The 11,652-nt window shown below is 30.1% G+C and overlaps 1 protein-coding gene and 1 long non-coding RNA gene across 4 annotated transcripts; one reads left to right on the forward strand and one right to left on the reverse strand.

Annotated features, from left to right (window-relative positions):
• Positions 1 to 194: 194 nt before the first annotated feature.
• LOC122529200 (kinesin heavy chain) lies at positions 195 to 10,095 on the reverse strand. 3 transcript variants are annotated; one of them, XM_043655035.1, is made up of 14 exons: positions 9,937 to 10,095; positions 6,967 to 7,108; positions 6,695 to 6,868; positions 6,352 to 6,620; positions 6,007 to 6,253; positions 5,694 to 5,930; positions 5,278 to 5,624; positions 4,992 to 5,195; positions 4,774 to 4,917; positions 4,406 to 4,690; positions 4,132 to 4,317; positions 3,847 to 4,050; positions 3,449 to 3,743; positions 195 to 3,072 (listed from the first exon to the last, which is right to left on the reverse strand). In XM_043655035.1, the coding sequence occupies exons 1-14, from the start codon at positions 10,093 to 10,095 to the stop codon at positions 2,996 to 2,998; spliced, it is 2,970 nt and encodes a 989-aa protein (XP_043510970.1). In that variant the 3' UTR covers positions 195 to 2,995. The 3 variants fall into 3 exon arrangements, with proteins under 3 accessions (XP_043510970.1, XP_043510971.1, XP_043510969.1); XM_043655036.1 differs by having other exon boundaries at positions 195 to 3,130; XM_043655034.1 differs by having other exon boundaries at positions 5,278 to 5,930.
• LOC122529204 lies at positions 9,381 to 10,318 on the forward strand. The gene is made up of 3 exons (XR_006306772.1): positions 9,381 to 9,870; positions 9,945 to 10,101; positions 10,179 to 10,318. It is a non-coding gene; the product is annotated as an uncharacterized LOC122529204 (long non-coding RNA).
• The last annotated feature ends 1,334 nt before the right edge of the window (positions 10,319 to 11,652 follow it).

An 11,652-nucleotide genomic window follows, 5' to 3' on the forward strand; every position in this document is an offset into this window, starting at 1 on the left:
AATGAGAGTGTAATTTAAGTGTAACATAATCTATACCTCGAAGCTATAGCCTTTCTAAATTCTGCATACAAATCTACCGTCTAATTCTAGGAAAACTTTTAATATTCCTACTTCATTTTTATCTTCAGCTTTGGATGAGGTAGACCTGAATAATCGAGGGCTTTTGAAGAATATTACAACATGTACACAAGACATGCAATGAAAAAAGAATTTATTATTCTTTTTTTTATTATTCTATTTTATAGTAAACCTACTTCGATACTTATAGGTTTCGCTATGCACCATCGAGCATCAGTTATAGATCTCTTTTTTTCAAAACGCCTGTAATTTTTTGACGTAGAGTTTAATTAAATAAGCACATATAATGGAACATATAATAATTTCTCGAATGAAGCATAGTAGTAAAGCACGTGATACGACTACATGAGTTTATCGCACTTTTTCTGTACATTTTTCGGTATGTTTCTAAAACAATGAAACGAATATCTACATCTGTCAACTTATTTATTTCCTTCACATTCGCATACTTCGTACAGTTTACAAAAAAACGGCAGCAATTATAGATCAACCTCCTCATTAACAGTGATCTTTATTTTCTTGTGTGAATATACCATTATAAGTTTAACTACTTCTTTTCTTCTTTATTATAATTTTAAATACGTCTGGTGTATTATGAAAATAATAATAACTCTGATTTTCTTTCTGTTCTTTTTCCATGCATACATCGAAGATTTCCGATTAAAAGCACTTCTTCTGATAAGTATCTGATTTTCGAGGAGTTCTTTTTTTTTTGTACAATAAAATTCATCAAACTTTTTTCAAGCTCCATTGCCCATTTTATATATCCGTATAAATGAATCACGAATTACAATATGAAAAAAAAAACATAAACATGTGTGTCAATTGGAAAAAGATACGGACAATTTAAATTATGCTAATACATATGTATGTAACGGACTGATTCGTGTACTTGATTAACTATCATCGTTTTTCATTATTTTTTAATTATAACAAAATTGTTCAATAAGTACCTTCAAATTTCTTCCTCCATGTTGAAAAATCAATAATGTCTTTACAATACTCTATAAAAATAAATGTTATTTAGTAAGGAAAAAGTGGTCGATGCCCAAAACTCACAATCAAAGAGTTGGCTCGGCTGATATTTTATTTCAAGATTCAGTAGCTTAGGAAAGCAATCGAATCATGATCCAAAATTCAGCGAATACATTAATACCTTAGTTAAATAGTAGAATGAAAAATACATTATTGTATGACAATATTTTGACAATTGTTAAGGCTTTGAAACAGTGATATTAAGTGTATTTTGCAATAAATACATATACTTGTTAGCCTTTTACATGTAGGACAATTTACTAAGATTGTTTTGTTAATTAGCCAAATAAATGTAATTTAGTACGATTATATTTTTATATACACTTGACAAGAATATTTCAATAATAATTGCACTCATTATGCACCACGCATTTGTCTTTGCATATTAGCAAACACAATTTCACCCTCGATATCACAAAAGTTAAAAAACGGAAGATGACAAAAATGATCTCACATGGAAACATGATTTCTTTCATTGTTGTCTACAACAACGAGAGACAATGATTTACAAGGAAAATGTCAATCTTTTCTGCCTACATACCATCTGCGCGGAACAAGATTTCAATATATCACAAACAAATATTTTGTTGCGCACAGTTTACAGAAACCTATCTTAAATTAATATTGTTTAGAATTCTCCTGCTCTGGACAGTACATCAAGTACGTATGGCTCGTACATTTTTAAAGAGAATCATAAATAAAACAATTACAAAAAAAGTACATAAAAAGTTTGAAAATTGAAAAGCATTAATTATTGACAAATATGATTAATGAATGGAGTTTTTTTTTTTTAAATGCATGTGTATAACGTTACGTTCAACGGTTACAATGAAAAATGAAGAGATATATGTGAGCGAATTTTCAGGGGCCTGCAACAGGTTTTAGGAACTTAAGCAGACCTGTGCAACAGCTCACAATTAGACGTATAGTATACATCTAGGTAACTTCCGAGCATAAGCTCAACATGAAGAAACGTAAACTAACACTTTTATCTAAGACAAAAAAAACCTCTCTACAGACCATTGGCCTACAAAACAAATTTTAAATGTAATATAAAAGCCTCTGATATAAACAAAAATAAGCAGTAATAAATTAATTTAAATTAGATGAGTATATAAAGATTCATGCAATGAAAACTGTACTATAATAAAATAAACGTGAACGAGGATAGCGATGAAATTCTTCTGTCGAAAATGTTCGTAAAGCCATTGGTTCTTGGACCTTGATAATATTTAGAGTAGTCAACAAACTTAACGCTTTCGGTTAAGCGAACTCTCTAGATTGGTCCGAAAAAAATCTGTTGTCACGAATGTGTTAATAGCAATGAAGAGAATTCTTACAATTATAAATACTTATAAGCCACGATCATTTCTACATTTTTTTCAAAGCCGCATGTCCAATCGCATTTCATGACAGCGATACCTACCAAATCTTAAAGAGTATTGCCTCGTTTATTCAGAAACTTTAATATCGATAGCAGATTAGTTAAAACTACTGTAGACATGTTGATCAAATTACATTAGTGTCTCTCACGAATTTATTTTCTATTCTATAATAATGGAATTCATTTGTCTTTTTAAAGATATAGAATATAAGTATATAAAATTTTGATAGAAATAAATATTGAAACATTCTTCATAAGAGGCCTTTGTGTAATTATTTGATAGACATTCACTTTTATTTATCGTGCATGATATTAAGTTAAATAATTTATAAAAATTAACTATTTACAAGTCGATAGGACATGCAGCACTAATTTTATAACTTAATGCACTTATTTGCATTAATAAGCATATGCTTGTTTCGAGACAAATAAAAAGAACTGGCGGTGCTCCGTGTGGATATATTACGTCTATTACCCTTACTAATATAGTTGTAACATTTATTGGTATCCACTACAAATTAGAGTCTCTGGAACTCTATTGCTTTCATTCATGAAAGCATTCTTGCAATCGTTTTCTGTAAAAGTGAAGGGTTTGGCATTATGCTCACGATCACTGTACGCTGTTACCCATATCTGAATAAAAACATGAAAAAAATAAACATCAAAACTTACATTAACAAAAACATAAACTAAAAATTATAATAAATAAAGTCACCCACACCCATTTATTAAAAAAAAAAAAAAAAATTAAAAATTAAAACTAAAATTGTCACAAGGTTTATTCGTTTTTTAAAATAATCTTTTATTTATATGAAATTGTACGATTTATATTTAAATAGATTGACTTTTATAAAAAATCAAACAAACCTATGATTTGAAAGTAAAAATTATACATAAAAAATGTGAAAAAATTATACATAAGAAAATAATAACATGTAAATTATTACTCACCACGATTTCCTGTTCTAATAGCATTAACACTGGTTAAATGGTGTTGACCAGCCCTAATTGGTTTAGCAATTTGCGCACTGGGTCCACGACGAGCCAGATTCTTCTGCCTGACCGCTTCCTTGATTCTATCTACCTCATATTGATAACGTTTACGATCTCGCATTGCACCTTCTTTGGCATCTCGCAATGCAGTTTCCAAAGCTTTTACTCGCTCCATCGTAGCTCGCAATCTCTTTTCAAGTTTGGGCAATTCACATCGAAGATCAGCGTTATCCCTCACAAGTTGCTTATGAACCTATTAAAAATATAAAGGTGTAACGAAGAATATAATTACAAATGTTAAAATAATTGATAGTCAAATCAAAGAATTTCAATTACTGAATTTCGCAGTCATGTACCTTTGTAAGCTGATCCAAGTTATTTTCAAGGAAGGAAATCTTTTGTTTCTGTGTAAGTGATCCGCCATCGTCTTCGTTATCTTCTGCAATCATAGTCTTTTTTATTCTAGTCTGAAGATCTTGGACGAATAATTTACGTAGATTGTGCAACGTTTGAAGTTCTTTGGCTACCGTTTCCTCCAGACCTTTAAGATCTTTTCGCGCCTATAAAAAAAATTAATTAGTAGTTAAAAAAATTTAAATTTTTAATTGCTTTATATAAATTACAAAATTTCTGCTGCGTACTTGTTCTCGGCGTTCATTAAGTAAAATTAATTCCTGCAACTTAACAGATTTGTTTGCTTCTTCTTGTTTCAATCGCTCATAATCGGCTTGCATTTGTTGATGAGCCAATGTGAATTTCTGATTCAAATCTTTAAGTTCACTGATCAATTCTTGCTTCTCAGATAGTTCGTCTCTAAGCGCTGCAACCTATATTCAATTGATAATAATAATAATATTTAATATTCAATTACTAGTGATAATAATAATAGTGTATAATAATATAAATTATGTTTACTTGTTTTTGATGAGCATCTCGCAATTGGTCCATTTGCTCCTCCAGTGCTACTCTCATCTTTGTTGCAGCTTCCTTTTCTTCTGCTTTTTCTTTATTTGTGACTGCTTGTACTTGTTCTGCAGCTTTCAACTTGGCACATTCCTCGCGTAAAGCATCAACATCTTCTTCCAAAGCACGTTTACGTGCTTCTGCCACTTTCATTGATTCTGTCAAAGTTTGCATACGAGCTTCATGTTGAGAAATTAATAAACGACATTCAGCCAGATCTTTTTCATATTCAGCAACCTAAAATATAATTAATAAGAGAATTGGTAATAACGTAAAAATCAAATACAATGAATTCAAAGAGTACGAAATCGAATGCTTACTTTCTTGTTACAGTCTAGTTGAGAACTTTCTAATCCTTGGCATCGTTGTACTAAATTCTTCACCTCTGATTTCATTTTACTAATGAATAGCCTTGCCACTGTAAATTCTTCTTCAAGTTTGCCATTACTTTCCGTAGGTGCAACCTATAAAATAAAATGTTCAACGTTTTATGCAATTGCGTTATACAAAATTTTTTAAATGATGTAGCATAGTTTACCTTTAGATTTTCATCACCACCAATAGCAACTCCAATTTCACCTAAATCTTTTAAGAAGTTTGCTAACATTTCCGCAATACGTTTCCTTTGATGGGCGGACATATCTCGCAATTGTTGTAATTCTGAAGCAGTACTGTTTAGTGTTGTTTGTTTTGCTAAAAGTTCTTCTGTCAAAGTTTCCGTTTCTTTCTTCTTAATATCACACTGTAAGAATACAATATAATAATATTCTTATATTTTTCAGTAGAAATAACAATTTAAAGAAATTAGCTATTGACAAGAATACCTCTTGACATTTTTGATCGTAATTAACTGCTAATTCTTCTAACGCTTGTAAAACTTCTTTAACTTCCTCTTTAGCCCTTTCATGTTCCTGTTGTGTTCGATTCACCTCCTGTTGAAGTTTTTCATATTCACGTCTTGCGGTGGCGATTAATTCTGCTTGTTCATGAATTTGTTCTTTCAAGTTCTCAACATATTGCGATTGTTGATTAATCTCTTCATCCTTGTCATCCAATTGCTGGTAAAGTCTTTCGCGTTCCTCTTCCAGTTTTTGTCGTTCTTCGTTAGATAAAGATCCAGCCATTAAATTGCCACCAGGAGTAGCCGGCATTGGACCATCGTCAAGTTTACCTGTAGAAAAAATAAATATAACACACGTCACAATATTTTCATTTTTTATAAAATAAATTTGTATAGTACCTTCAATAGACATATTAATTGGTGTCGTAACATCTAGTCCTTCAACCAAATTAACTTGTTCTTCAGGTTTAACCGTTTCACCCTGTCGCCAACGTGATAATTCAGCCTCCAATTTCTCTACTTTTCCTTTCAATCTAGCTGCTTTTTCTTTTTCTCTCTCATAACGACGCTTCCATTCTTCAGCCGTTAATTCCTCATTAACACATACAACATTCTTAATAGTTTTAGCTCGTTTACCTAAAGAAATAAGTAAATATATAATCGAGAAATTCCATGCATTTTATCTAGAAAAAATTAAGAAACTGTTTATTACCAAAATCTAAAGTAGATTTTGTTTCGGATTCATTGAAACTAGCTGGTGAACAACAAATAATAATCGTGGTTCTAGCATTGCCACCAAGAGATTCTTGTAAAATTCTAGTTAACTTTGAATCACGGTAAGGAATGTGAGTTTTATTTCCATCAGCTAAAGCTGAGATTACATTACCAAGAGCTGATAAAGATTTATTAATATTTTTTGCTTCATCCAGTACAGTGCCTTCTGCTCCAGTTTTAGAAACCTAAAATATGATATAAACATAAAACTATCTTTCCCCACACTGTGGAAGAAAAGAAAGAAAAAACATTAAGAAAACTTAATAGAACATATGTAAGTTACCTTTTCTGAACCAGCCAAATCAACAAGATATAATTTTCCAGAAAGCTTCTTCTGGTTTTCTAAATTTTCCTGTTTTACATTTATTAAGAATACAGAATGAGAACGTGAGCTATGCTCATTCATATTAGTCACAGCAATATGCCTATTTGATTTTCCTTCTTCTATTACTTCAAACACTTCTTCAGGACTAGATACAAAGCGTTCTGTTGCACCTTTTACAAACGGAACTCGATTTTTATCTTCGTGTACACTTAAATTCACTTTGGATACTAAAAATAAAGACAATAAAATTGTAAATAATAATTTTACATAAACAATTCGAATAAAATAACAAAGTTCTTACCATCAAGAAGATCTCTGATTTTATCCATATAGATTTCAAAATATGATACCTTGATATGGAATTCCAAATTTTCCTCCATACCATAAATATGATTGAAAATGTCATTAACGATTCTAGGAATAATACCTTGTTTATTTGGATCACCAATAACACCTTCCATAGTGTGCGTTTTTCCTAATTTATACATAAATATATAGCAAAATCATATTAAAACTATACTTTAACGTGAATAACACTAATAACATATTACTTAATAAAAGATTTCAATTTACCTGAAGATGTTTGACCATATGCAAAAATAGTACCGTTATATCCTGCCAACACATCTGTGACAATTGATCTAGCTGCTTCATTGTAAACTTTGTCTTGAGTAGCATTTGGTTTAAAGACTTTATCAAAAAGATATACCTTCCCCTAAAACAATATTGTAATATTAAATTAAAAAATATATATATTGTAATGCAAAAGTCTTGGGACAAAGAGCCATATTTTTATAAACTTTAATTGTATAATTAAATTATTAATTGTAGGCATAAAATGTTTAATGATCCAAATAATAAATAATAAAAATTGATAAATTGATAAATAAAAAGTAATAAAAATTGATAAATAATAAATAATAAAAATTAATAAAAACTATTGAATGTTTAGTTATGACAGTCATGGGCAGAATATTCTTTTACTTTTTTACAATAACTGTATGTCTACCTTCTTTGGTTATGAATTTTTAAATTAGAAATTTTAGCTAGTTTAAAGCTTCAGTTTAAGTTAATTTATATTATTAATGAGAAGAAAAATTTGAGTGTAACAGAATTCTGAAATATGACAGTGTTTTTATCAAGAGAAAAGGCTATTCTTTTTCTAAGAGAAATTTCACAGAAACTGAGAATTCTTTTCATTGTTTATACCCTGTGACAAAATATTGCAGCTAAGGATGATTTTAAATTTACAAAAATAATACATACTTGAAAATCAATTTCTACAAATGATTGATTTTTTATGTTAAATAAAAAGGAGAAACTACTATAAAAATTAATAAACAATGAATTGGTTTCTGCAATATTTACCAACATAGGATTTACGGAAATGAATTTCGAACATGAATAACAAAAAATTTTTTCAAAATCGGGAAAAAAATATCTAGCCTAAGATTTTGATAAATCTAAACATTTTAAATATTAGTCATTAGTAGAGACTTAAATTATAACAAAACCAACGTAGTTTCAAGACTTCTGGTATTCTGGTATTAAAATGATTTTGATACCATGGATTTGGTATTGACTAAGATTTTCAAAATCAAAAGAATTATCGATATTAGTGGTTGGTTATTGATTATTTTCATATTTTAGTTTCTATAAGATACAATGGTACAATCAAAAAATACGGATACCAGTATTTCATATTTCGATAGACATCCCTAGTTATTACAAAATGATATTACGAACAAATCTAATTTTGAAGTTTCTAGATTTAACTAATGGATTTTTGCTTGCTATGAAGCAAATGAAATATTAAATAATAATCGATGCACACACGTGTTGGAAATTGAATCATATGTTGCACAAAGAGGCGTAATTCTTGCTGCATTTATGATAACGATTTTACAGACCTGTCGAGGATAAACAAAAACGGATGTAAAAGAAATACTAAATACAGCAGAAATAAATGTAATAGTGGAATAGGCACCGCCTGACTTTAACCTTATTGAAAAATGGTAGGGTGTGTTAGAACAAAATGTACAAGAAAAAAATACATATCTACAATTATGAAAAAAGATATGGAATATTATATTTAAAAAAATAGATAGAAGAATAATAAAAAAATTGTTTGAAAAAAAATAATTGCTGTGATATCAAAATTAATAAACGCGATACTTAAGTCATATAGACGAGAAAAGTTTCTAATTATTATTGATTTTAGTAAGATAACAAATTATTTTGTTATTGTATATATAGTCAATGATATAAAATATGAAAATTACTTTAAATATTTCATTCACTCCAATCATTTTTTAAAATTTTTATTAAATTTTACTAATGTTCCGAGGTTTTTGAATTCAAAAAAAAATGCTTGCCAGCTTTGATAATACTTCATTCTTATCTTATATTATACATTTCATGAATTAGTGTCAAACACTGTATGTATTTCTAAGTCCTTTTAAAGTATGGAAGAATATAGGAAAAAGGGAGACAATTGCACTCAATAAAGCTTTGTTTCAGAAACCTCTTGAGACAATGGCGATATCTTTTCTGAGTACCAAGATCAAAAGGTTTCTATATGAAATAGTACATTCATGAACGTTGTACCTATTTAAAATTATATGTTCCAAATCATTTCAAAGCATTCCAAATCACAATTGGAAAGATATCAGAAATATTATTGAGAATAATTTTAATTCTCATGTACATATAATATACACAATGTATAATCATAAATCTATTTAATACCATTAATACAGAAATCATGCATAATTATAAAAATATTTTTTATCTTGAATGAAGGAAATTATTCATATAAACATAATATCAGAGATCGTAAGAACGAAAGGGAGAAAGATAAAGAGGAAATTGAAAAATACTGATATTATCAGTTAGAAAAATTCTAATCATTGAAATGATTTGATAATCTCTATGTTTATCTGTTCTTAAATAAAAATTTATTTATTAGTAGAGTGAGTTGATAAAATCCTATCAAAGAAGTATTAAACATACATATTTTACAAGAAACAAAAACGTAGAATCGTTCATTAAATCAAACCGCGGCGAACGCAATTGCAAATATTTCGAAAATTTAAACTTGCACGATTGGTCTGATTGACGAATCTGTGTAAATAGTAATTATGATAATCTTCAAATATAGATGCTGTTAAATTAACAATCGACTATCGTCGACGAATGAAAAAAAAGTTCGATCGTCAATAATTTTGTGCATTCCGAAATTGCAGTTTAATTGGTCGCTTGAATAGATACGTCAACGCAAGAAAATAGTTTCAACTCGACGAAGCACCAACGGGGAAGCGAAACAAGATATCTCCATTTTCGCCGAAAATAACGAAAGTGAATCATCCGGTGTGTCGATCGAAAGATTCTTTCGGATTGGTGTTAAACGCACGGCATGCAGCTCATAGAGAAGGACCGAGAGAGAGCAGCTGTCAGCTGTGCATGATGACATCACACGTAAGCTGGACACGATTACACGAATAATAACTAAAAATGAGAATGACGCGTGTAAAATGTACGTACCCCTATAGAGATGCAGTTGTCCTCGCCGCCGGACGGGAATTTCACGATGAATTTCGAGCCAGCTTTTTCCTCAGAGTCGTTCAAAGGTCGAAATCTACAGACTACCTTAATACTGTCCTCCGCGGCAATCTCACGCTCCCTCGGCGTCTCCATTGCCATATTTCGGTAGTTCCAATTCGTGACACAAGTTCCTTAATTATTCTGATTAGCCACGCTTAAAAATGATTTCCGATCTCTCGTAGGGTGCATAGGCAACGAGATGGTCGCGTGAACCGCATCAAGAACCACTACCGTCTTCTCTGTCACAAACCACAGCTCGTTTCGGAGCCAGTAAAGATGGCTGCCGTTGTCCGACGATTTTGCGGGTGGGTTGATTTGCGTGTGCAAAGGTGAGAATCAACGATCGTACTTATGCCAGACTGGAGATGGAACATGGACGATGTAGGTGTGACACGCGGCCGGTCCTCTTTTCTAACACATCACTACTACCCTATACTAAAGTCCAGAAGTGATTTTTTTGATTATAACTTCTGGGTCTCCAAAAACCAATCGATGAGAAGTCTAGACAAAGTTTAACGCAAACGCGTCGAACTAAACGTGCGCGCGCGCCGTAGTTGCCTGTTTGCGCACACGAAACAGCATTGTCGGCGGATATCATACGTTGTCAGGGCTGTAACCTGCGTGGGCGTCAATACTTATTCCATTTTCCATGCAATTACTTTTTTTGGTTGTTTCGTAGGACGTTAATATTCTTCTTTGGAAATCAGCACAGTTCGTCTATGACGTTCGTTTAGATTAATTCATAGTGTATTAAACAATTAATCGCGATGTTTAAAATTATTTTGTATAACCTCTTTTTTTTAAATAATAAGAAAATTTTAGTTCGCAAACTTCAGTTTTGTTGACCAACGCTTTACGTCGTTCAATTTGAATCTAAGTTTGTAATTACTTTTACAGGTAATATCTTTTAATCCAATTTTTTATTTTATTCGATAAAATAATTATAACCACATTATACGTATAGCTTCTATCAAATTACTTTTAATAAAGGAACATTTGGATTTAATATTTTGATATCGTTTAGTATCTGATCTTTCTATTAGATGGCAATTCATATTTGTGTTCTTAATTAATACGAATTTCATTTAATTGTATTTAATAATCTAGACTAAAGAAGTATAGAAAATTTAAATTTTGCTATTCGCAATTCGTGTTCTTTAATATTAGAATTCATAAATATAATTTGTAAAAAGATAATGAAATATTTTAAGGATAATATTGCGTCATGTGGCGCGATATTAATGTTTATTAAAACACATAAAATAAATTAATATATCTATTATTACATTAAAATGTTAAATATTATTATTTAATGATAGATAAATAATAATAATTGCGCATTTTAAATTATTTTTGAGAACATTCTATCAACATGCAATCGCAAACTTTTATTTTTAAAAAAGAAAATATTTTCACATTAAGTATACAATTTAAAATTTGTATGTAGTATACTATTATTAAAAATACATTTAATACTCTCGATTCTAATTTCTAATTGACTTTTTTACACTTACCTACGGTACTGCATTTCTTTACCCTCATTATTTTTGTTCTTACATCCTGTCGTGACCTTCATAACCTGGCGTTTATTGATTCAAACAGATTTCGCACTATGCGTATGCATAGATTGCAACTTTTTTTACAGAATTTTTTTAT

Source organism: Frieseomelitta varia, unplaced genomic scaffold, assembly GCF_011392965.1.
Source record: "Frieseomelitta varia isolate USP_RPSP 00005682 unplaced genomic scaffold, Fvar_1.2 scaffold_280, whole genome shotgun sequence".
Classification (NCBI taxonomy): domain Eukaryota; kingdom Metazoa; phylum Arthropoda; class Insecta; order Hymenoptera; family Apidae; genus Frieseomelitta; species Frieseomelitta varia.

Excerpts from the sequence above, each read along its gene's own strand:
- LOC122529200 (XM_043655034.1), bottom strand. The coding sequence starts at position 10,095 with ATGGCAATGGAGACGCCGAGGGAGCGTGAGATTGCCGCGGAGGACAGT. Across the intron at positions 4,691-4,773 it reads AACTAGACTGTAACAAGAAA|GTTGCTGAATATGAAAAAGA; the intron begins GTAAGCATTCGA and ends ATTATATTTTAG. Across the intron at positions 3,073-3,448 it reads TATTAGAACAGGAAATCGTG|AAAACGATTGCAAGAATGCT; the intron begins GTGAGTAATAAT and ends TCACTTTTACAG.